Source organism: Martes martes, assembly GCF_963455335.1.
Source record: "Martes martes genome assembly, chromosome: 6".
Lineage (NCBI taxonomy): Eukaryota > Metazoa > Chordata > Mammalia > Carnivora > Mustelidae > Martes > Martes martes.
The window spans coordinates 115,323,253-115,350,834 of NC_137893.1; the positions used below are offsets into that span (position 1 = coordinate 115,323,253).

A 27,582-nucleotide genomic window follows, 5' to 3' on the forward strand; every position below is an offset into this window, starting at 1 on the left:
GGCTCAGTGGGTTAAAGCCTCTGCCTTCGGCCCAGGTCATGATCCCAAGGTCCTGGGGCCGAGCCCCACATCGGGCTCACTGATCCGGGGGAGCCTGCTTCCCTTCCTCTCTCTCTGCCTGCATCTCTGCCTACTTGTGATCTCTGTCTGTCAAATTAAAAAAAAAACAAAATCTTAAAAAAAATAATAAAAATCCCGGGGCACTGGGTGGCTCAGTGGGTTAATAAGCCTCTGCCTTCGGCCCAAGTCATGGTCTCAGGGTCCTGGGATCGAGCTTCGCATCAGGCTCTCTGCTCAGGGGGGAGCCTACTTCCCCCTCTCCCTCTGCCTGTCTCTCTGCCTACTCATGATCTCTCTATATATATCAAATATATAAATAACAAATTTTTTAAAAAAGATAAAAAATCCCTTCAATGGCCATTAAAGCCTTACATAATCCAGTACCCTGTCCCCAATTATCTCTCTGACCTCATGATCTACTTTTCTCCGCTATTCTCATTCAGCTCCACACTGGCCTCTGTACTCCAGGCACACAAGCCCCTTGCTGAAATTCCAATTCAGCATGGAGTTTTCCACCTCAGGACTTTTGCATTGGCTGTTCCTTCTGCTTGGAATGCTCTTCCCCCAGATATCCATGGGTCTAATTCCTCTACTCCTTCAAATGTTTGCTCCAAAATTCACCTTCTCAATGAGGTCTATCCTTGGCCACCCATTTAAAACTGCATCTCAACCCTACCCTCACACTCCTATCCCCTTTCCCTACTCTACCTTTTCTTTTTGTCCACAGCATTATTGTCTGCTAATATACTATCTAATTTTTTGTATGCTCATTGTTAATTGTTATCTATCTGTACAATGTTCAAAGAGGACAAAATTTTTTTTGTTCCCTGTACTAGAATGGTGTCTGGTAGATAGCAAGCACTCAGTTACTACTGAATAGAACAAATGACCCAGAACAACATGTACAGAATTACTAGTAAGACCAAGACATATAGAATTACTAGTAACACCAAGCTAGACACATCTTACTGAAATACTCATGCCAAAGATCTTAGCTGGTCAGCAGACCAGAAGCTTCTAATATAAGGAGTAAAAGCACCATTCAGCAGCCAAGTAGACAGCTTAGCCAGCTTATTTCACAACAAACTATTCTATTCATTGGAAGCAAAGATTACTGAGAGGTGCCCTCTACATTACCCACATCAACCAAACTAGACCCCTTAGATTCCATATGGTAGAATACTTAGTTTAGTTATATCCCGTATATCCTATGACAGGATAAAAAAAAAAAAAAAGCTAGTCAAAAGAGAATGCACTGAGCAGATTACAAGAAAACCAGATCATCAACCAGTTACAAACAAGACAGCACAAGGTTATTTCTTCAGTCTCTCCACCGACAAATATTAACTGTCGAGCACTGGGGATCCAATGATGAAAAGGATGAGAGGAAGGCAAATATAAATATAAAATCATTAATACGGCATGATTAGAACTATAAAAGGGAATATCAAGGGGCTAGAGAACACACAAGAGAGGGCCCCAACCCAGACTTAGGAAGGAATTAATGAGGAAAAGATTTACTAAAAGACTGAAACTCTAAATTAGACCCTGAATCTTCTCCACCTTTTGAAATCAGTTCATCTGAGAAAAAGGGGGCATCTTATTGACATGTCAGACAAAAACTCAATGCTACTTTCTTAAAGGATATGTAATTTAGTCAGTTTTCAAGTGTAAGTCACTGAAGGCATCTACAAGGAGCTTCACCTCCTTCATCTTTCTCCCAGACTGATTCTCTTATATTACCTATCTTGGACACTCAGCCTGTTTTCAAAGAATGAAAGCATGTCTGTAGGCCCAAACAATGAGGTTGGGTATTTCTTTCATAGTGATGGAGGAAAGCATTATTTCCAAGTAACGCTTATTTGCTAAATTGGGAAAACAATTCTTCTCTGCCACAAAAGTCAATCAGAATTCACTTACACAGTTTTTCCAAATACAAAAGAAAAACCAATGGTTATTTATCTAACATTCTCCATTCAATGCAAATCTCTTTTTCTGTACACTTTACACGGTTTCTTCATTTCTTTGACTGTCTGGAAAAAATTTCAACCTCTATGTCCCATCCATATTTATCTGTTTCTTCAGATACAGTTCTTACCTTCTTCCTCCACTAAGTTTTTCACATTGTGATATCACTTAATACCACATTACAAACTTGACTTGGTCATTTAGCTGTTTTAGGCAAACATTTATGCTTCACCTCATTAGTAACAGGAAATACATGCAACTGGAAGGTCTTTAGTTTTGACACAGAACTGATCACCGTCTTTACCCAGTAAGAAGGATTTGCAGACTTTCAAATAATAATCATAGCCCTGGATCAAGACAAACGTGATCAGAAATAGACTTAGAGCCGAAAGACTTGAGATGGTTGCAGTTCTGCAGGCTTTTATAGAGTTCAGTTCATCTCTCTCAAGTGCAGTTTCCTCATCTGGAATCTCTAAGTACTGAAGATTCAACAAGGAAGGAAACAAACTCCCTACTCTTTTAGAGCATGTAAGCCAGAAAGAGGAAAGACACAGTAACAAACATAGGATGGTAAAATTTGCTAAGAACCAAGTGGCATAAGGAATAGACACTGACAGTGGAGGCAGACACAGCTATGGTGGTGAGGGGGAAAGGGCTCCTGGTGAAGAGACCTTTGAGGAGGGTCCTGAAAGAAACTAAAGATCCAGTCGTGTAGAGATGCGGGGAGAGTGTTCAGGCCCATGTTAGAAACCAGGGCAAAGGTCCTACTGAGAATGTGGATGTCCATACTCAAGGGAGAACAAAGCGGCCAGAGGGGCTGAAATGCAGAGAGTGAATTGAAAGACTATAGATGGGGTCAGAGATTGCACAGCAACAAATCATGTAGGATCTTTCAGAACTGCCCACACTGTCTTTTGTTTGATTATTTATAATTTTCTTCTCTCTGGCGCCTGGGTGACTCAGTCGGTTAGGCATCTGGCTTCAGCTCAGATCATGATCCCAGGGGCCTGGGATCAAGTCCCACATGGGGCTCCTTGCTCAGAGGGAAGCCTGCTTCTCCCTCTGCCTGCCGCTCCCCCTGCTTGTACTGTCTCTCTCAAATAAATAAGTAAAAATCTTTAAAAATAAATAAATAAATATTAAAAATGAAATAAAAAAATAAGATTTTCTTCTCTCCCATTAGGCGTCTCAACTCTATCATCAGGGATCATGTTTATCTTATTTACTGTTACATTCCCCAGAGACTAGTCCTGTGCCTAGTATACGTTGGGTATTCAAATACTGAATGAAATCAGGTTAAATGTAAATCCAGAAACTCCCTTTACCTATTCGGTATGCCCAACAGCTTTTACACTGACATAAAAGGCTACCCTTATTGGTTAAACATTCATTTTTATCAAACGTAACTCTAAACTAGATGATAATCTGCTCACTGGTTTTCACTCAAACCATGGCTGCTGACTGACCCTGTTGTAAGGTCTTCTGCTAGATCATAAAAGAGTCTATAACCCCACTACTATTTCCTTCTTCAAGAACTAAGGAGAGGTAAGGAACTCAGGTATGAGAGACCTGCAATGTAAAGTTGTAAAAAAATGGAGAAAGCGGTAAACAGTAGGGACAAACTGCCTTCCACTTACCATGACAATTCAGTTTTCCTGAAATTTGAGGAAATAGTTCCCCCTAAGTCCAAAAACTCTCCAATACCTCCTAAGCTTGGTTAGAGAACCTCTATAACCAAGAAGAGATGATATGGTTGCACGAAGATGCAGCTAGCTTACTCTAGGGGTTAGGTTCTGAAACTGACTATTTAAAATTCTGGGACTTCTATTGGGAGCTAAATATTTGCAGCATGCATATGCATATATATGCCACCTCTTGCCAAATGTTGCCATTAAGAAGCCAACAGAAATGCCCAAATGATTTCCAATCATTTAAAAGGTCTAGCTATATCTCTACAAAATTTTGCCATCTGTGTAACCACCTCATACGGCAGTCAAGTACTCGATATACTCATCTTTTAGTTTCACACTTTCCAAACACTGTTAGATTCAGTACCTGCCCATTATTCCTAATGAACAAAACTCACCACCTACTGTTCCTTTCTCAAAAGTACAGTCTTACAAATGAAGTATGCAGAATGCCTATTAACCAAGAAGTTAAAAATTCAGTAAAAATTAGAATTATATGATAAATGAAAAGTGCTAAGTGAAACATAAAGGCACAAATACACATAACACATAATTCAGTTACTGTAAACATGAAAAGTAACTAGATATTTTATTAATTAGCATGAGAAGTTCATGTTCAAAACTAGCGCCTGCTCTAAAACTGTAGAACCACTCCAGCCTTCGGTGTGTTTGATTTGGCCAGAATAGTGGTTTTTTTGTTTGTTTGCTTGTTTTGGATTTTTTTTTTTTAAGATTTTTATTTATTTATTTGACAGAGATCACAAGTAGGCAGAGAGGCTGGCAGAGAGAGAGGGGGAAGCAGGTTCCCTGCTGAGCAGAGAGCCCAATGCGGGGCTCGATCCCAGGACTCTGGGATCATGACCTGAGCTGAAGGCAGTGGCTTTAACCCACTGAGCCACCCAGGCACCCCTGCTTGTTTTGTTTTAATGTCAGTTTGAGTGCTTTTAGGAAGTACAAGTACTCTATTTTACCAAAGATCCTACCACTTCCATTTATGTTATTTGTCTGACTCATTTATGTTATTTGTTTGACCCTAAAGGTATTTAAATTTGCAAACCTTGCAATTATAGGTGAAGACGTTTGGCCTCTTAAGCAAATTCTGAAATGATTTTGGAAAACACTGAAATTACCACTGTCCTCGACAAGCAGTAATTTTTTTCAGTGATACAAACATCATAGAAAAATAAACAATGAAATATTTTCCTAAGGTAACCTTGGGTTTCCATTCTATTTCCAGAGATTCTCTCATATTAAAAACACTTCAGGGGTGCCTGGGTGGCTTGGTGGGTTGAGCATCGCACTCTTGATTTTGGCTCCGGTTATGATCTTGGGGCAGTAGGATCGAGCCCCCATTAGGCTCCAGGCTCTGCACTCAGTGCAGAATCTGTTTGAGATTCTCTCTCCCTCTGCCCCTCCCCCTGCTCGTGTGCTCTGTATCTCTCTCTCTAAAAGAAATAAATAAAATCTTAAAAAACAAAACAAAACACTTCGGAAGCCCACCACCCCAATTTTCATTATTTGCCTACTAGGTTTAATTAGAAAACCACTGGGGCCCAGAGAAGCAAAGTGACTTGTCCAGGTCATACAGCCAAGTAACTCAGTTACAAAATGTTCTCGAGTTTACTCCCTTCTCCTAGTAAGATTTTGATTTCATCAAGGGGAAAGATTAGTGTTTCCCATTATTTGGAGACTTTTTCTAACACTCCACTCAGCAAGCATTCAACAAGTGGTACTGAGATTTGCTCCCTAGAGATGAACTCAGTTCTTGTTTATAAATAATCAGATCTCAACTTATACAATGTTTTATGTTAATTATAGCTCAATAAAGCTGGAAATAAATAAACAAATGGCCAAAACCCAGTGATAGTCAAGTAGAGAGAACAGATTCCTACTCAACAGTATTTGTTGAATGAATGAAAAAATAAATGCAACTTCAGTTCAGTGGGTATGCTTGTAGTCAGTGGCCTTCAAACAGATAACGGAGCCAAAGGCATAACAATGGATAAAACTTCACCTTTCAAATAGACACCAGCCTTAAATAAGATCTTTTCACATGGAAAAAAAACAGATTCATAATCCAGTTCCATAATGCCTTATTAAGCCAAAATAAAGCATTTTCCCAGGTCAGTAAATCACCAAACCATGTGTTAAATAATAAACCCATCTTCATGATGCCTAAAATTTAGGGTATAGCTCAGACTTGATTCAAATGCTTTCCAGAGTAATTCACAAACACATTATTTCAGCATTTCTTTCACATCTAGGCAGAATATCAAAACCCACCATTCTTAGGGCAGTGAAAATACACTGTATAATATTAAATGTTAATATATCACTATGTGCTTGTCCAAATCCATAGATTTACAGCACCACGAGTGAAGCCTAAGGTAACCTATGGACTTTGGGTGAGCATGATGTGTCACTATAGGTTCCTCCTTGGTAAGAAAAAAAGAAAAAGGGTACCATTCTGATGAGTGATGTTGACAATGGGGGAAGTTATGCACGTGTGGGGCAGGGGCATAATTGGGAAATCTCTGTACCTCCCTCTAAAATTTGTTATAAAGTTAAAGATGCTCTAGGGGCGCCTGGGTGGCTCAGATGGTTAAGCGTCTGCCTTCGGCTCAGGTCATAATCCCAGGGTCCTGGGAACGAGCCCCACATCGGGCTCCCTGCTCCTCGGGAAGCCTGCTTCTCCCTCTCGCAATCCCCCTGCTTGTGAACCTGCTCTAGCTATCTCTCTCTGTGTGTCAAATAAATAAATAAAATCTTTTAAAAAAAGAAGTTAAAGATGCTCTAAAAAACTGTCTTTAAAAAAATAAAAATGAATTTTAAAGGAAAAAAAACCCACAACATTCTGCAATATTCTTTTCCAAGTATAGTTTACAGCACGGCTCAACAATTTGAAACACATGTGCCCTTGCCTGGGTAGCATCCAATATTCTTTGGAAGCCTCCACATTCCAGTGCCAAGCAGGGCTGCAGGTTTTTAGTTATTGCCTATTTTTCCCTTTGTTTGTTTCTTTTTTTTTTTTTAAGACTTTATTTATTTATTTGAGAGAATGAGAGCGAGCATGAGCAGAGGTGAGGGGCAAAAGGAGAAGCCCTCCCAGCTGAGCAGGAAGCCTAAACACATGGCTCAATTCCAGCACCCTTGGGATCTCAACCTGAGCCCAAGGCAGACACTTAACCAACTGAGCCAGTCAGGTGCCCGCCCTTTGCTTGTTTCTTAAACTTCCATTAGCAGGATCAAGGTAAATGTGGGTGGAAATTCTCGAACCTGGACCAGATTCTTCACTTTCATCTTCTATTCTTAGCCATATCATCTTCCAACTAAGCTCACATGGTGGGGAAAAATTTGCTACTTTTCCTGCTTCCTTTTACATTTCATGTTCTGTATTTTTTCATTTTTTTCTTTGACCCTTTCATTAGACAGAACACACAAGCTCAAACATAGCCCCCTGCTTATTCTTTGGGAAAGGAGCAAATGGTGCTTGCATTCAGCCTAGGATAAATAAAGGTGGGAGAAACTGAACACAGGATAATGGTGCAGAGAAAGTGGATAAGTTCAGCACTGGGGAGTAGAGGTTAAGAAAGAAGCAGCCATGATCTGCAGTTCTGTGTTGATTTTCACAACAGTCATCTCTTTCCAGGTAAGAATGCCAAAATTACAAGAGGACAAAATGTATAACTCTGAATTTAAGGTGTTCCTTTTCTCTATGGTGGAGTATATCTGTGAACTGGGAATGGGAGGGAGGTGGGCTAATTCAGCTACTGGGGAAGCTACCGTAGATAGCTCCTACGTGCTCAAGAACACCTGCTGGAATCGATCTCGTACTCACGCATGTGCAATCTGGGCATGTGAGGGCATTAATGCCCCCCTGGAGCAAACCCTTGCCAACAGGCCAGGGGCCAGGGGATACATGCTCCCCGTCTGAGGTGTATTCAAATTGCTCCCTAGAAGATCCTGGTAGTTTTCAGCCCAGTTGCCCACAATGGTGACCTACTAAACAAATATTCTCACAGCAGCCTTCTCTTCCTGTTTCATTTTCCCAAATCTCCACTACTGATTCCTGATAACCTCAGGCTAGCACTGGGAGAACAAGCACTAGGCAGCAGCTTTCTCAATACACGAGGCCCACCGCCTGTCTCAGGACAGAAATCTAATACTTCAAGGAAGCAGGCAGGTCTAGTACCATTTCCACATGCAAGTGGGACAAAAGGGAGAGAAGAATTTATATGGAACCAGGGCCTGGTTACATTGCTTGATGTGAATGCAATGACGTAAAGTATAAAGGTGTCCCTTGAAAACTGGGACAGGCAATTTGAGAACAAAAATCATAATCAAAACTCCCTATGCTCCTTTCCATGGAAGTCCTGCAAGGACTCACCACTAGATCATCACAATGTGCCTGGAATGATGAAAATACTAATAGACAGCCGAGCCTTGAGTAATGCAGCGGCTGGGGGCTGACCCCTCCCACGAGGATTTAGACCATACAGGATACACATTTCTGTATTCATCCCCTTCCCCTAGGGGAGTTGGATGGTAGGAATAAAGAATCTTCTGAAGTCTGTATATCGCTAAATGGTGCAGGAAGAGAAATGGGCTGCTAATCGTTATCATCCAGCTGAGGAAGGCAAAGGCAGAAGATTCACTCACACATCATTGAATTCCTCCAGAGACCTTGCAGGTGTAAAAACATCCAACAGACCGATCACCTATAAGAAAATAGAAAAATCAGCCGTAAATAAATATAAAACCATAATACCCATCAGATCTTAACCATTTTAATAGGAACTGATTACAAATCCCACTACTTAGTTCAATGACATCACATCATCATACACTTAACTACAACTTATTTTTTTAACCAAATTATGCTTTTGATTTTTTCTTATTAGCATCACCTCCCAGAATAACATATTTTACCATTAAAAACATCATTTCTTTAGAATTTGCTCACATACAGCCATTAGTTTATCAAGAAACAAAAAGATTTAGGGCTCTTGATTTATACAAACACTGATAGTCTACTGATGAACAAGCAGGAAAAAAGTCACACTTCAACCGTTATTACTATAGTATCTTTTTTTTTTAAGATTTTATTTATTTACTTGACAGGCAGAGATTACAAGCAGGTGGAGAGAGAGGCAGAAAGAGAGGAGAAAGCAGGCTCCCCACTGAGCAGAGAGCCCGATGAAGGGCTCAATCCCAGGATCCTGAGACTATGACCTGAGCCGAAGGCAGAGGCTTTAACCCACTGAGCCACCCAGGTGCCCCTCATTTTTCTTTTTTAAACATATTATTATTCCATGAAAATTTTCCATATGTAGTCTTCAAGACTGACATTTTTTGAGTCCCAAAATATTCTCTTAGTATATTCTTGGTGTTATTCTTACAATATTCTTAATACTCAGACATTTTTCTTAGTCATTGTCAAGTATTTAGGTCAGACTATTTAAAAATGAAAAAAAGAAAAGGCCATCCTAATACAAGGATGAAGCAAAAACTACTTAATACGCAGTAATCCATGGTTTTTGAGCAGTTTTTCTGGTCATGGATTTACACTTACTAATCTGCATAGACTACCACCATTCCCAAACCACCCCAGTCACTCCTAAAACCAGAATTAAGAATACCTGGAAACGAAACAAACAAAAGCTAAATGGCCTTCAAGAACAGACCCACTACTGGGCCACATTAGCATGCTGCTCTAACCTAGCAAGTTAAATGAACAGTCCTGAAAGTAAAATATACCTATGCTGCAAACATTATCATAAAAAAGAACACTCTTAATTAGCATGTTACTCCACTCATCTAACTATCAACTTTTAAAAGCAATTTCAATTATACAGCCTGGACCCAAAAGGGAAACAAGCCCAAAGAAAGGTCTTGGAAGTCAAAGAGAATAGTTTTTTAAGACTTTACATCTTATTCCAAAGGAAAGGTACAGTTATCTGTACGATCATTACCCAGACAACTGCATACAAGAAAATCAAAATTACGTATAATTGCTCTACCTATTATAACTATCATTAACATTTTGAGATATTTCCTTTGATGTTTCTGATGTATGTAAATTAAAGTTGGCGTTATACTCTGCATAGGTTTATATCCTGCCTTGTCACTTACTATATAATGATTATATCTTCAAATATTTTTCATGCTCTACCATTTGTATATATCATAATTTAACCAATTTCCTATCTTTAGACATTTAAGGACCACTGCAAGTGTGTATGCACACATATGTGCATATGTGTGTACATGTGTGTGTAATATATATTTTTGCACATCTTGTATTTCCTTCCAGAAAATAAGTTTCAAGAAATAGAATTATATCATCAAAGGACACCAGTATATTTAAGGATCAGCATACATTCTCACCAACAGTGTATCCCTGACCTTATGACGGCTCTGAATGGTGCTTTAAATTTAAGTCAAATAATTTTCTTTTACCTTCCCCATCTAAACCATAATCGTTTTCCCTAAATTTGATATACTGCTGGCTTAAGACCTCTGATCTTCTGATTACTCTCCCCGTCCTCACTTGTACTTTAGGTAACTGAGATCTAGAAGCCAATTTTATTCAACTGTTCCAATATTTTCTAAACATTGATTCTTGTTATGTGAGATGCCTCATCTCCCCAGTGCAATAGGAAAAGTTTAAAACAATTCACATTGTTTTACATTATTTCAGTGGTGATTGTGAAAATCCTCAGATTAAAGTAAATCACCAGAGATCAATTTACACAGGATTTTTCATGCAAGAGGTACCTCAAAGACAAAATAAAGTAAAACTTAAAAATAAGTCCAAATCATTTTCAAATAACAGCTCCAACTTCAATTTGAAAACACAAGCATTTTGGAATCCAACAGCTTTAAGTCGGAACTCCACAGTCAGTTTGTGACTTCCTGGATCCATAAATTTATGTCTTCTTCAATCCAATAATCCCAGCTCTTGGAATGGTGCCTGGCACATAGTACTTCAATTAGTATTTGTTAAATAAATGAAAAACGGGTATCTTCTCCAAGCCTCACTTCCTCATACGGAAGAGAGAGGGTGCTCATTTTTACTGCATTGTGGGGAAGATTAAGTCAACAATGTAACTGAAGGTGCCTAGTCCAAAGGCCTGACCCTCTCTGTTGATTACCAAAGTAAGTGGTGATCACAGTCCTTAAGTTTTATAAAGAATTACAAAATACAAATCACAGAAACAATTTGAAGCAGCTACTTTCAGTACAAAATTTGAGACACAAAACTAAGCTAAATTATTCAAATGATTAAGAAGCATGACCGTCAGAAGCACAATAGACTAATTTGGAAAATATAATAGAGCAAGCGCGTTAGTAAACAGCCTATCAAATTTAATTTCCTAAAAAGGACCTATTTTATGAGATTAAAACTACTCATATTACATCAAAGTATTTTTAATTTTTTGTGGGCTTTTACTAATATCCCTTCTCCATTAATAAGTTTCCCAGCATTAGAATAGGTCTGGGAACTTTTAGGAATATTCCATAATCTATTCATTTCTATTTTTTAAATGGAAATTTCCTTTTAAATCAAGTTAATTTTAGCCTATTTATTTATTCCTTTTGCCATTATATGTTTTCAGACACCCAAAAGTAACCCAGGAATCAATTATTCAGAAAAGACATTTATACTAGAAATAATCAGCAAATGTCTCTGATGACTGTCCTACAATGGTCCAAAAGCTGACAGACAAAAGTTAACACACATTTTTACTAACTTGGCACATACTCAAAAAAACCCCCACCTTAACTCAGTCACCGAAGACAATATCTAATGTATTTAACACAAGTACACCAAGGCAATGACTTGGCCTATCATGGCAGTGTTACATCTAAGGCTCCCAAATAAAATTTATTAAAGGACTCCTTGGTTATTTTTAAATCTCAAAACACACAGATTTCCAGGCCCTTAACACCAGGCAGTCTTTGTAGTACCTACTCAGAAACCAAAAAGATGCAACTGGCAGGATGCTTCCCTTTCATTTTTCCTTAGAGCAGGTGTTAATGAGATCAAGGTCACAAGTCCAATCAAGAATGCACCAGCTAACTCTGTTCAGAGAGTAACTCTTACAGACACAGAGGACATAGCCCTAGCTCCTACTACTCATCTGGTAAGCGTGTATCTGTCATTCGTTATCACTAATAAAAGAAATAAGATGAACCACTGATTCTGAGCCAGGCATTTCTGTGTAAAAGATCACCTGTGCACTTGGCATCTAGAAATTATATTTGTTACCAATACTTAGTATTGTCAAGAGTCTTAAGCTGCTGCTGTTTCTGGAGGCCTAGTGGCTGGTTAAAAATTGTACAGGGCCCCAAAAGAGTCATTCATTCATTCATTCATTCACTCATTCATTCATTTAAAAGATTTTATTTTTTTATTTATGTATTTTTTTTAAAGATTTTATTTATTTATTTGACAGAGACCACAAGTAGGCAGAGAGGCAGAGAGAGGGGGGGAAGCAGGCTCCCTGCTGAGCAGAGAGCCTGATGTGGGGCTCGATCCCAGGACCCTGAGATCATGACCTGAGCCAAAGGCAGAGGCTTAACCCACTGAGTCACCCAGGCGCCCCTAAAAGATTTTATTTTTAAGTAATCTCTACACCCAATGTGGGGCTCAAACTTACAACCCTGAGATCGAGAGTCCCATGATCTACTGACTGGGCCAACCAGGTATGACCCAAAAGTTTTTTTTGGTTTTTTTTTTTACAATTTTATTTATTTATTTGAGAGAAAGAGAGAGAGAGCACATGTGCACAAGTCAGGGAAGGGAGAGGGAGAAGCAGGCTCCCCACTGAGCATGGAGCCTGATGTGGGGCTGGATCCCAGGACCCTGGGACCACGACCTCAGCTGAAGACAAATGCTTAACAGGCTGGAACCACCTGGGCACCCCCAAAAGAGTCATTTTTTGAAAAGAAAGAGGAAGAGAAAGAGGAAGATGAAGGAGAGGAAGTCCTCTTAAAATCCTCAATTAAATTTATTTGGAGGTCGTGGCTCTTCCCTGCTTAAAACTACTTTTACAATTTGAGCTTCTAACCAGTGTTTGTGGAATAGGCTGACATTCAGGAATTTTCCTATATTGAGTCAAAGTCTGTTAGCCCCTAACAGAATAGAGAACTATAAAACATTCAGCCATATGCCTTTTTTTGTTCATAACCAAATCACCAATATTTAAGTACAGATGACCCTCTCCATTGATATTGCTAAAACCTAAACATGTTAACATGAAAAGTCCAACTGCTATTAAGCAAGCTGCTTATGAAACAACTTACAGAAATTAAAATCCTGTGTTCCTATACTATCAGCCCTCTCCTTTTTAAGATTTATCCATTCATTTTAGAGAGAAAGAGAGAATGCAACAGGGAGGACCAGAGAGAGAGAGAGAGAGAGAGAGAGACAGTCCTAAGACTCCCCGCTGAGCACCAACCCCCAACACAGGGCTAGGGCCCACGGCCCCAAGATAACAACCTGAGCGGAAACTGAAAGTCAGACACTCAACTGACTATGCACCCCCAGGCATTCCATCAGGATTCTTGTAGCCCTTCCTAAATTAGAACAATTGTATTCCATCATTGTGGCCTCTTCATTTCTACAAATGTAACCAGCCTAATACTGTCTAAGACATATTTTGAAGTATCTCATTACAGACAATTAAAGCATAATAAACTAAATAAGCTTGTTTCTTATGATTACTAGAAAAACTAAGGCATGGATTCAGATAACCCAAAATAATCTTTGCCCTAAATACTGGCTTAAATGGTCTACGAAGAGAAGCAAAACAATGAAGTGTAGTGCTGGTAATCTAAACCAGATGTTCGTAAATGAGCACTGGCAACATCAGTGGGATCCCAGGGCCCCCTCAAAGTGCTTTGGGGTTCCATAAATGTTTCATTTGCGTTCTATTTTCAAAGTTTTCTCTATTTAAAAAGATATGATAATGTCTTTGTCACATTTATTAATGTGTAATGAAAAACAGCATACACACTCAACTGTGTTAAAAACTAAATGTAAATGCATCAGTTAGGCTGCCAGGCCACCTTGATTATATGCAGACCTTGGAATAAAGCATCTCTTGGTAGCTTTTTCCATATATCTCAACTTCTTGTAAACATGTCACTGATTAGGAAGGCTGCAGCACTGCACTAAACTTTTTAAAAACACAGCTTTGCACATGGATGCTCACAAAATTTATACCTAGGAATACAGGTTACCTGGGGAAAACCGAATTTGCTCAATAGTATGCAATTAAAATAAACCATGAAAATAAATAAGCTATAGCTGTGACTGTAAGAGCATTGGTAATCCAACTCCAAATTTAAGTCTCAATACTCCCAATTTAGAAAAAATTCGTATCCTGTGAAACAAGTATATATTAATAAAGTATCACAGATCTGTAATTGAAAAAAAATTTTTAAAGTTCAATTATTAAAACAAAAAAGGTCTGAGCAGCCAAATAATAAATTTATACATTTTGAATTTTTTTCTACACAGTAACGATCAATACAGTCAAATGACTCCAAAATCTCTATGGCCATTGTTTCCACAATGCTACAAATCTTACAGTTCCTTTCATATGGCAATCACATACATTCCCTTTAACTTGATTTTAAAATTTAGGAAAATAAGTATCCTTCATTAATTATTTTTCACTTTCAGCTAATGGTCCAGTCGCAACCTTTTATTTACTGTATTAGGATTCTGAACCACTCCTTTGCAGGACGGCATTGCTCTCAAATTTCCAAATTGACAGGAAAGAAAAAGTTATGTTTAACTTAAACAGTGTGTTTGTCACATTTATTAAAATACCTGAATCTGGAAAAGCTGTCTTGAAAAAGATTAAAAAGGAAAATTATAATATTAAATTATCCGTAAATTAACAGTCACCTTCGATAGGACAGTCAGTGAACGTAAGGCATGCTGCCTCAAACTTCCCACTGAAATAACCCATAATACAAAATAGCCTCGGCCTCCCATATTTGGACACTACAGCCTTAAGTAAACCCGGGAAAGAATGCAAAATTTGTTTGTAATATTTTCTCTTAAATATCTTTTTATTTTTAAAAAGTCAGTTAATGCTTTCCCTCTGAAACTGTCCAAGTAACACTTGAACTCTAGGAAGTTGACTCCCATTGACTCCCAAGGCTTTAGGGGGCGACCAGGTATAACACAGTGACCACAAACACTCTGGTACCAGGAGGATGGTCCAAAGTCTGATGCATTCTCATGTATGCCCATCTGTAGTAATTAAAACACAATTTTTTCCAGCCCATTCAAGAACAGCATTTACTCCTTGCATGAGTAACTTACATTTTCATGTTTCATATGTTTAAGTAACCGCAGTTCTCTGTAGGTCCTTTTGGCATGAATAATGGACTGAAATGGTCTGGAGAGCTTCTTCACTGCCACACGTAACCCAGTTTTTGTGTCAAAAGCAGCACTAAGAAAAAAAAACACATAAAGATTTCATCATTGAAAGTGCTTCTAAATACTTCAAAATTAGTCCTTATAAGGAAGGCTATTTCATTTCCAAATTAAATGGGTCTATAACAAAATACAAAGTATAAACATAAAAACTAAAATGACCTATAATCCCACTATCCAAAGTAACCTTCTTTTATTTTTGGTGTTTCCTTCTCATTTTTTTTTCTATGCATCTAAATCAGGGATCAGAAATTTTTTTCCTGGAGGGCCAGAGAAAAAATAGTTCAGACTTTGTGAGGCTTAGGATCTTTGTCACAACTACTCAACTCTGTGGTTATAGCCAGACAATAAATTTGAAAATGGATGTAGCTGTGTCCCAATTAGCACAAAAACAAGCAGCCTCTTGATCTACAGGAGCCAAAAGACTGATCTACAAAGAGCTGGATTCTGTCCTCTGTTCCTTAGGCCTCACTGGCACCTTGCCACCAAATGCTGCCTGATCCGAGTGGAGGGCTTGGAATGATTTCAGGACAATGAGTTGGCAGAAAAATTTCTTGAGCACCTACAAAGTATCTGCCACTCTTTAGAAGATGAGATATAAGAACGACAAGTCAACAAATCCCTGCCCTCAAGGGATGGGGGAGAGGGGATCAGCAGAATAATCTAGTAATTTCAAATAGTGATGAAGGCTATGACTAAATAAAACAAAATAATGGGACAAATGACAGAAAGCCAGTGGAGTTTTGCCACTTTAACTAGGATGTCTCAGCAAGTAGGTTCAAGCTGAGATAACTGAATGATGAGAAAGTAGCAACCATGTAAAGGTATATAGGAAAAAAGCTTCAGAGAGAAGAAAAAAAGTTGTATTATTTTTATTCACTTTTTTTTAAAAAAGATTTTATTTATTTATTTGACAGAGAGAGAGACACAGTGAGAGAGGGAACACAAGCAGGAAGAGTGAGAGAGGGAGAAGCAGGCTTCCTTCTGATCAGGGAGCCTGATGCAGGGCTTGATCCCAGGACCCCGGGATCAAGACCTGAGCCAAAGACAGATGCTTAATGACTGAGCCACCCAGGTACCCGGAAAAAAGTAGTATTATTAACATTTATTGAGTCTTTATTGCATACCAGTAACTGTTCCAGGCCCTTAACATTAATTTTTGTTAAAACTAAAATTAAAATAAGTTTTAATCCCTAACACTGCTATGAAGTAACTGCTATTATCATTCTCCCACTCAGAAATGAGGAAACTGAAGCACAGAGATGCTAAATAACTTGCTCGTGATCACAAAGCTAGAAAGTGGCAGGAGGGAATCTGGATCCACAGCTCATGCTACTAACTACTTGCCATGCTGCCTCTCAGAAGAGCCAAGTGCAAACAAAGGAAAGAAGACACAGAGGTAGACAAAATATGGCATGCTGGAGGGCGTAAAGATGGCCTGTGTAGGTGGAACACACAGAGCAAGGGGATCGGAGAAAAAATTGAGGTCAGAGGTACCGGCAGAGGCTAGGTCATGTAGGACAACTATAGCAAGAAACTTGATGTGTATTTTTAATTATTTTTAGAGACTGGGCTAATCCAATCATGCCTCATCCTCCTGTTTCTCTGTCTCTAATAGGCATCCAAGACCTCCGGATCATCTATTGGGACCAAACTTTTTCCCATGTGACTCTGTACTTGTTCCAGAAGTTCCCCCCACTTCCCTCCCAAATCCCTAGACTAAGTCCTTGCCCTTCAACTCCCAATTTGTTACAAACTCCTATAAATCTACAACCCCCTTTCTGAGCCTCCCTTCCATCTTTTTTTTTTTTTTCCCATCTCTTTAATTGAAACTAGGCTCTACCTTGAAGACACTACTCTTACAGCCCTGCCCTTGGAAGGGATTCTCTCTCGTATCCCATGTACCTCATGGCTAGCAGGTGGGGCAGATGTCCTCCTCACCAACCATTCCTACTTCCAGACTCTGATTCTCCATTTGTTTTACAAAACCCCCCCTCGCAGCAATTGCTACCTCTCTGTTGCTGTAATCCATTGACCCGGAATTTTCCATTATTCACTGAAAAGTTAGTTCCTATCTCAAAGTCTCTCTCCACTCCCAACTTCTGTCATCATTCTTGGCAACTTCAACATCCAGGTGGAGGACACATCCAACATCCTGGCTTCTCAGTTTCCTGACCTCTCCAGGAAACTCCACCTCATCCAGCCTCCTCCATGGTCACGCCCTGGACCTCTATCACCACCAAAAGCTGCCCTGCCTACACTGTTTTAAATGCCAGCACCCATTTTCCATCACAAACCTTCTATGCCTTTTAGTTTACTTCTTGTTTACTTATATCCTGACTACAGTGATTTGTGGACCTAATCATCGTTGGCTGATTCTATCCTTCAAGCCCTCCCCCGTCTTCACTTCCCTTCTTGCCTGGCTTAGACTACATGCTCCCTTTTGCTCTTTCTCTCTGTCTCCTATACTCACCTGGATAAAGTCTAACTTTGGGTGATCTCAACTATTTAATTCTCCTTGTCTGAATCTAAGAACCAATTGTGGTTGAAAAAAAAAAAATAAAGAAAAGAATGTACAATCATACAGACTGATTTCATTCTTAATTTCTGACCTAACCTCAAATAAGGCTCTCAAAACTGCCACTTTTTTCTAGGAAGTGCACTTTCTTACTCAAAGTCATCATTTGACACTGTCTCTCTCCTCAAACCTCCAATTCACCCTCTTCCTTCAAAAGTTGCCCTGGCCTTCATCAAGAAAATAGAAACCAGCAAAAGGAAGCTCCATCGGCCTACGGGTAAATCTATAAACCCATCTGTACTTGAACCTATCTTCTCTTCTTCCTCTCTTGCTATAACAAAGTACACATGCCCTTTCTTACGAAAATCCAAAACCTCAATACATGCTCTGGAGCACCTCCGTCATCCCCTCAAGGACCTCACACCTTCATTCCCCTCCTCTCTCCCTTCTGAGTTTCTCCCTATCTTCTGGGTCATTCCCATCACATAAATATGAGTTATTGCCCATCCTCGAAAAACAAAAAATTTCCCTTGAATGCTCTCAGAGTTAGAATTCCCTATTGGTTCTCAACAGTGCAGTTCCTAGACCAGCAGCATTTGTATCACCTGGGATCTATAAGAAATGCAAATTCTCAGGTCCATCTCCCAGACCCACTAAATTGGAAACTGAAGTGGGTCCAGTAATCTGTATTTTATCAAGCCCACCACATAACTCTAACAAACGGTGACGTCTGAGAACCACTAATCTATACCGCTGCTCTTCCACGGACCAGCAGCATCAGCATTACGGGGAAGCTCTTTAGAAATGCAGAATCTCCAGAGACCTGTACCCCTGGGGCTAATAATATATTATAAGTTTATAAAAAAATAAAAATAGAATATATGATAAAAGGAAAAAAAAAGAAATGCAGAATCTCAGGCCTTAAAGTAGAAACTACATTTTGACAAGACCTCCAAGTAATTCATATGTATCTTAAGGTTTGACTCATTTCCTCAGCTCCCATTCTTTCCTCAATCCATTACACTGAAAACTACTCTTTTCAGGTCATTAATGACCTGTTACCAAATTCAATGGCCATGTTCCTGCATCACCAGTTGATCCAGGATCCAGTTGATCCATTTCCCCTTTCTTGAAACACTCTCCATTCTGGAGTCCATATCAGCACATTTTTTTTGTTGTTGTTTAATTAGCATATAATTTATTATTTATTTCAGGGGTACAGGTCTGTGACTCATCAGTCTTACTAGTACTCACCATAGCACATACCCTCCCCCATGTCCATAACCCAGCCACCCTATCCTTCCCCCCCACCCCAGCAGCCCTCAGTTTATTTCCCGAGATTAAGAATCTCTTATGGTTTATCTCCTTCCCCAGTCCTACCTTGTTTCATTTTTCCCTCCCTTCCCCCTACAAACCCCCACCCTGCTTCTCAAATTCCTCATATCAGAGAGATCATATGATAATTGTCTTTCTCTGATTGACTTAATTTGCTTAGCATAATACCCCCTAGTTCCATCCACATCATTGCAAATTACGATTTCGGTTTTTTGATCGCTGCATAGTATTCCATTGTGTGTGCGTGCGTGTGTGTGTGTGCGTGCGCACACATGCGCATGTGTATCACATCTTCTTTATCTATTCATCTGTTGATGGACATCTAGGCTCTTTCCATAGTTTGGCTATTGTGGACATTGCTGCTATAAATATTCCTGTGCATGTGCTCCTTTGGATCACTACATTTGTATATTTAGGGTAATTATCCAATAGTGCGATTGCTGGGCCGTAGGGTAGCTGTATTTTCAACTTTTTGAGGAATTTTCATACTGTTTTCCAGAATGTCTCCACCAGCTTGTGTTCTCACCAACCATGTAGGAGGGTTCCCCTTTCTCTGCATCCTCACCAACACCTGTTTTTTCCTGACTTGTTAATTTCTACTGTTTTTCTGTGACCTCTATGGTAGCTCCCTGACTCCACTGCCTGTGGTCCCTCTACTTGGAACTCTCTGTTAGTTCCTCAGGGCATGACATTGGACCCTATTCTCTCTCCCACATTCTAGATGATCTTATCTATACCCAAGACTTTAAATTAAATGCCATCTTATGTTGAAAACTTGCAAATCTATGTCTCTCACTGAAATCTCTCTTTTTGAGTCTGACTGCTTACCTAACATCTCCACATGAAAACCACATAAGCACCTTAAAACTTAACAAATTCAAAACACCTGGAACTATTCTTCTCCCTGTTTCCTATGTCTCAATAAATGGACTTTCCATCCAATTGCTCGAGCTAAACATTTGATTATCCTTGATTTCCTCCAGCCTCCTGGCCCCCAATCAAATCCATCAGCAAGTGTTGTCATTTCTTTCTCCAAAATACATCTCTAATTCAACTTCTCTTCATTTCACTGCTACCATACTAGTCCAAATCATCTTCATCACCAGCCTGCCTTCTTATACTAGTCTCCCTGTTTTGTTCCCTTCTTACATACTCTCCATAAGCATCCAATTCAATCTTTTAAAAATATAAATTAGAGGACAAAACCCACTTCTTCAAATCCTTCAAGGAATTTCCTTGGCATATACAATAAAATGCAAATTTCCTATCATAGCCTACAAGGTTCAGGTGATCTGACCACCAATGACCATTCCATCCTGCTCCTGTGCTATTCCTTCCTTCCCCTCAGCCACTATGTTTTGAACATGCTGGCTCCTTTCAGTTTCTTAAATTCTTCAATGGGCTGTTTCTGGTCCCTGAGCTGCTCTTCTCTCCCATGTCCACTCCACCCCACAGCAGAATACTTATCCTTCAAGCTCTGGCTTAAATTGCCATCCCTCCTTGAGATTATCAACAGGTCTCAGTCATTCTGTCACAACACCCTCCTCATTTCCTTTCTTATCCTACATAGAGGGGGAGTTCACCTCTGTCCCCCTCCTTTTCCTACAAACCCATAAACTAATTACTTCTTCCCTCTTGGAAGGACCAGGTAAATGTATACTCTTCTCTACACCCCTCAATGGCTCAAGTGAGACAGAAAATGGCCATGGCCATGTGACCCATCCTCCTCAACTCTTCACCTCAGTTTGCCTGCCTGCCTGCATGTTCCCCCTCCTCCACTGGTAAACCCTTTGGGACATCCTGGAGCAACAAATGTTATCAGGTTTCTAGCTGAACTGCCCATGACCGAATGTGCAAGTTCAATTCAGTGGGGAAGAAATAAGCAGCCCATTTGAACGGCCTGTCCAAGCCATTCTCTATGCCAGCTTTACAGTAATAAAGTACATATTTTTATCTCTGACTCCTGTATCTATTTAGAGAAAGGCAGGCTAGGATTAATCAGTACCCTACCCCAGTGATCACAATTTATTACTATATCTTTATTTACCACCCAGCAGAGTGGTTAAATAGAGGCTGGGGCTTTGGTATTACACTATCTGGTTTTCATTTCAGTTCTGCCACTGAGTAGTGCATAATCTTGAGAAACTTAATTAAATTCTCTCAGCCTCACATATAAAATGAGGATAAGGTATATATTAATAAGGAGAATGGTTGTTAAGATTAAATGGGGTAACTTTTGTAGTAGTTTTAGCAAAAGGGCCTAGCCCATAGTCAAGCTTAAATACTGGACGTTAATGTCTGCCTTTCCCACTCATCATAAGCACCTTGAGGGCAGTTAGTGTCTTCTGCTTTATTCACCACTGTATCACATAGGACTTAGCATCATGCCTGGCACATATATATTCTCGAGAAAGGCTTTACAAAAGTATAAGAGCATTCTGTGATGTAGTTATCTGAAACATGTAAGAAAAAACTTCAACTTTATTAGGTGGCCCTCAATTTTTATAAATTCAATAGCATCCAGGGGTGTCCATCTGGCTCAGTCAGTGGAACATGCAACTTTTGATCTCGGGGTTATAAGTTCGAGCCCAGACTGGGTGCAAAGATTATTTAAAAATAAAATCTTGGAAAATAAAATAAAATAAAATAAAATCTTGGGGCGCCTGGGTGGCTCAGTGGGTTAAAGCCTCTGCCTTCGGCTCAGGTCATGATCCCAGGGTCCTGGGATCGAGCCCCACATCGGGCTCTCTGCTCAGAAGGGAGCCTGCTTCCCCCTCTCTCTCTGCCTGCCTCTCTGCTTGCTTGTGATCTCTGTCTGTCAAATAAATAAAATTTTTTAAAAAAATTTAAAAAAAATAATAAAATAAAATCTTTAAAAAATAAAATAAAATAAATTCAATTGCACCCAACAAGGAACTCATATTAATGTTAGAAACCTATAATCACTGAGTGCTTACTATTATAAGGCACCATTTTTAGATCTTTACATGAATGAGCATCTGTATCACAACTTTATAAAGACATTATTATGATTTCCATTTTACAGATAAGAAGACTGAGGCACAAAGAGTAATGGTGCCTACAGTATAGAAAGAACATCGCACAGCTGAGATTCAGATTCAAGTGGTGTGTTTTCAAGCATCAACTCTTTTTTTAAATTTTTTTTTTTTTAACAAACATATAATGTATTTTTAGCCCCAGGGGTACAGGTCTGTGAATCGCCAGGTTTACACACTTCACAGCACTCACCACAGCACACCCCCCCACCATGTCCATAACCACACCACCCTCTCCCGACCCCCCTCCCCCCAGCAACCCTCAGTTTGTTCTGCGAGATTGAGTCTCTTATGGTTTGTCTCCCTCCCGATCCCATCTTGTTTCATTTATTCTTTTCTTACCCCCCAAACACCCCACGTTGCATCTCCACTTCCTCATATCAGGGAGATCATATGATAGTTGTCTTTCTCCGACTGACTTATTTCGCTAAGCAGAACACCCTCTAGTTCCACCCACATCATCGCAAATGGCAAGATTTCATTTCTTTTGATGGCTGCATAGTATTCCATTGTGAATATATACCACATCTTCTTTATCCATTCATCTGTTGATGGACATCTAGGTTCTTCCCATAGTTCGGCTGTTGTGGACATTGCTGCTATAAACAGTCAGGTGCACGTGCCCCTTCGGATCACTATGTTTGTATCTTTAGGGTAAATACCCAGTAGTGCAATTGCTGGGTCATAGGGTAGCTCTATTTTCAACTTTTTGAGGAACTTCCATGCTGTTTTCCAGAGTGGTTGCACCAGCTTGCATTCCCAACAGTGTAGGAGGGTTCCCCTTTATCTGCATCCTCGCCAGCATCTGTCATTTCCTGACTTGTTAATTTTAGCCATTCTGACTGGCGTGAGGTGGTATCTCATGGTGGTTTTAACTTGTATTTTCCCAATGCCGAGTGATATGGAGCATTTTTTCATGTGTCTGTTGGCCATCTGGATGTCTTCTTTGCAGAAATGTCTGTTCATGTCCTCTGCCCATTTCTTGATTGGATTATTTGTTCTTTGGGTGTTGAGTTTGCTAAGCTCTTTATAGATTTTGGATACTAGCCCTTTATCTGATATGTCGTTTGCAAATATCTTCTCCCATTCTGTCAGTTGTCTTTTGGTTTTGTTAACTGTTTCCTTTGCTGTTCAAGCATCAACTCTTAATGGATACTATTGAATGGATCCTCAATGGATCTCTGACTAGAACTCTTAATGGATAATCAAGCTCAACTTTGCAAAAAGTTTGGTCCATTTTAAATATATTCTAATTGTATAAACTCTGCTTTTCTAAATTTTCCTGCTATAATTAATTGCATTTCATATGGAAAAAGCTCAGGATAGTATTAATGAAAAGTATTTCATAAGAAATAACCTTCGCAAAAAAAAAAAAAAGAAGAAGAAGAAGAAGAAAGAAAAGAAAAGAAGTAACCTTTGCTCTCTTTGTATTACTTAATTTAGGGGAAGTTTTTCAATTCCTAAAATTCTACTACTCCCTGTGAATCTAGAATACTGGAGGAGGCAAAGATGTGGAATTTTACAAATAACAAAAATATCACTTCCTGATTATTTACTGAAATATCTCCTTCATGAGAAGCTTTGTGAATACAAAAGAAACATTAAACACTGTACCTGATGTCACAGAACCTACGATCCTTCTGGAATAATGAAAACAAACATGAAAGCAAACAATGCCCAATAAAAGAGTGCAACTACAAACAATTGACTACTTTTTTAAACCTTAGATTCAAAAATATATAAATTGGGTTTAAAGTTTACATATAAAAATATATAAATTGGATTCACAATATATGTGTTTATTGCAGCTTGTTCAAAAGAAGGAAACCAGAAATGACCTTAATGTCCAATGGGGAGAATCTAAATTATGGTATTTTCTCCCATATATATTGTAGCCATTAGCAAGAATCTCCATATAGTACTAACATGTACATGTTCTATTATTAATGGGTAAGAGAACAAGTTTCAGAAGTAAAGAATGATTCTACCTGTGGGGGGAAAAAATGTATACTCATACACATATATATAAATATACACAGAGGAGAAATGTCTAATATATTCAGAATTTTAACTTTTTTGCTTATTTTATATTTCCTGGTTTTTTAAAAAATGAGCTTGTATCTTTTAATATTAGCTATTAGTAAGATTAGAACCTAAGTCATCTGTATTGTTGTTACCATAAAACAAAAAATAGGTACTCTCTAACTTTAATAAAAACACTATTAACATTATATTTCCTTCAGGGGCACCTGGGTGGCTCAGTCGTTGGGTATCTGCCTTCAGCTCAGTCATGGTCCCAGGATCCTGGGATCGAGCCCCATGTTGGGCTCACTGCTCTAAGGGAAGCCTGCTTCTCCCTCTCCAACTCCCCCTGCTTGCATTCCCTCTCTGGTTGTCTCTCCCTCTGTCAAATAAATAAAATCTTTTAAAAAAAAATTGTATTTCCTTCCAATGATACTTACATAGCTATACTCTTGGTACATAAATTTGGGCTGTATCCCAAAGGCATAAGCATTTTCCATTTTACTAAACATTTATAGTAATTTCATTAAATATCTGCACCACAATCTACTCAATCATTCTCTTTATTGATGGGCATTATAGCCATTCCATTCATTCATACATACAAATATGATAAATACTATTACAATGGACATCTTAATTCATACTGCTTCTACAATAATTGCATGATTTCCTTAGAACAGAGGATTTTTACTTCAAAGGACACACACTGTCACTTTTTAAAATATTTTGCTTACAAAAGAGAATAAGCAGGAATTGTTCAGAGAAACTGCTTTCTGCTTATCAATGATTCCTATAACAAAGCTGCTGAGGCAAAGAATATAATAGCCGTCCTCAACCCCACCTCTTCAAGAATTTACTGCTCTGACCTAGCCTCCTGTTATTATCACTAATTAAAGCAGTATTTAGAAAGAGGAGAAATTTCACCCCAAATCACACACTGATTACCAAAAGCAAAAATTACTGATAATTTTTTAAATTACCTGATAAAACCAATTAAATCAAAGGAGAAGAAATTCAAATTTACTGACTATCTGACTATGTCATACATCATTTGGAAAATATATAACTTAATCCTTATAACATTTTATGATAGCTATATTGGCTTTCCAAAATAAGAAACTAATGGTCAAAGACATTAACAACTCATCCAAAGGCATATAACTCCTAGGCAGTGGGATTCAAACCCAGATTGCTCTAATATTAATGTACACTCTTTTTCCAGAATGCCAAGCTGCCCAGGATAAGGGCAATTCGCTTTGCCTTTATTATAATGATTCACTTACTAGTATTACCAGTTGGGCCTCTTAATCACATTTTTTAAAATTACAGCTACAAATAAAACCTTGTTTTCATGAACAACATCATAAAATGGGATTATCTTTACAATGATCAGGTTTCCCAAACTAAATTCAGGATACATTGTTTAATAAGGTTTTCCTCCAATTACAAATTCACATGAAGTCTCCCACAGTTATAAAGTTAACTCACATTTTATAAAATCGCTGATATGGTAAAGAAAAAATTAAAGGAAAAAATATAAAATTAATTAAAAGCAATGATTATAAATGTAGGATGTCATACTCACTCATCTACTGCTGTGAATCCAATGCCTAGGACACAATATTCAATAAAACTGAATGTTTTGTTACCCATTCAAATTTGCCTCCTCTCTCCCCACCAAAAACTGGATTAGAGCCTTTTTTTAAAAATATTTTATTTATTTATCTGACAGAGGGAAAGAGAGCATAAGCAGGAGGAGCGGCAGAGGGGTGGGAGAAGCAGGCTGTTCACTGAGCAGGGAGCCCAAAGCAGAGCTAGATCCCAGGACCCTGGAATCATGACCTGTGCTGAAGGCAGACTCTTATCCAACTGAGCCACCCAGGTACTCCTGGCTTATTAGATTCTTAACATATCCTAATATATTCAGTTTAACTTCCAAATTTATTTATCCCACTTAATTCCACAATAGATTTAAGGCAGTATGGAACTATACATACATCACTTGAAATAACAGTGATTACGGGAAAATAAGAAATTCTATATAGATGAGGTTAACATACTAATGATTACTATGAGGTCTTTTTTTTTTTTTAATTTTATTTATTTATTTGACAGATGGAGATCACAGAGAGGCAGGCAGAGAGAGAGGAGGAAGCAGGCTCCCTGCTGAGCAGAGAGCCCGATGCGGGGCTCGATCCCAGGACCCTGGGATCATGACCTGAGCCGAAGGCAGAGGCTTTAACCCACTGAGCCACCCAGGCACCCCTATGAGGTCTTTTCTAAATACCCTTTAGAGTGGGTTTTTTAAGTGGGCTCTGAGCCCACTAAAGCCACCACACAAGAGAATACAACCAGTTAAGACATGAGTCACAGGGACCATATAATAAAAACAAACTAGGTACTCAGGAGAACTGAAGAGAGGCATAATTATTCCTGTAATAAAACCAGAGAAGAGTTCCTCCTGTGTATGTTTATGAAGGAGAAACTGTATAATGTGGTATGAATGTCCTAATCAACATTCTTAGACAAATATAATAGTGGGTTTCAGATGGTTCTTTTCTTAGAGTATCTTTATCAGTGAAGACTGTTTCATAAAGCCAAAATACCGTTCATTATTAGCAAAGGTGGGTTAGAGAGTACATAATAGCATGCATGCTGCTGTTCTCCGGTGGACTTAACCTAAGAGGAAATCTTAAGTGTGTTGAGAGAAAAAGGTAAGCTCCATGCTCCTCAGATAATCCTCTAAAGATGATTTCCATCAACTGAGCTTTTGATAGGTATAGAGACACGGAGCCTCTGTGTTTCTCCTCCATGACTGGCACCTGGCTTGCAGATTTTCTATGCAGCAAGGCAGAGGCAGATCAATATGCTCCAACACTCAGGTGAGTTGCTAGGTAGAATAAGAGAGACAACCTCTTAAGAAAAGCGAGGTGCTGCCTACCCAGGACAAATGCTCACATTAACAGAGCATGGGAGGGCAAATGACCGTGCCAGGTTTTTCCTCAAAAAACAATTTTGGTTTTCCCCAACAGAATGAAGAATGAACAATCACCTAACAAGTCTCTAGGTAATTTGTGAGGATCAGAAGTGGTTTTACAATTTCTTTCAATGGTCATAGATGACTTCTCTAATCCCCGCATGATGTTAATGAGAAAAAAAATGAACCCTCAATAATGGTTAAAATGACAAACCACAATTTTTTTATTTTTTGAAATTATGGGAAAATTTTAAATATATTAAAATTTGTAGTTACACTGAACTAACAAACTCCCATTAATGCATCAAATTAAAGTATCTAAGGTGAAGGAAATAATGCAAAAACATGATATCTCTTCTCCACATTATACAATTTGAGGCTTTTTTCCAATAGAATCAGGCTAACTGCTAATAGCCTGCAAAATAATTACTAAATAAGTAATTTATACTACTAACTTGGAACTTCCTCTTTACCTATAACATCTGGTACAAATTTCA

The 27,582-nt window shown here is 38.8% G+C and overlaps 1 protein-coding gene across 2 annotated transcripts in view; it reads right to left on the reverse strand.

Annotated features, from left to right (window-relative positions):
- MAPK14 (mitogen-activated protein kinase 14) overlaps positions 1–27,582 on the reverse strand; it is a 77,933-nt gene that overhangs the window by 36,043 nt on the left and 14,308 nt on the right. For both annotated transcript variants that reach the window (XM_080807274.1, XM_080807273.1), the window contains exons 2-3: positions 15,061–15,190; positions 8,376–8,434 (exon numbers count right to left, since the gene is read on the reverse strand). In XM_080807274.1, coding sequence (XP_080663400.1) covers positions 8,376–8,434; positions 15,061–15,190 — 189 coding nt within the window. The remainder of the gene's footprint in view (positions 1–8,375; positions 8,435–15,060; positions 15,191–27,582) is intronic.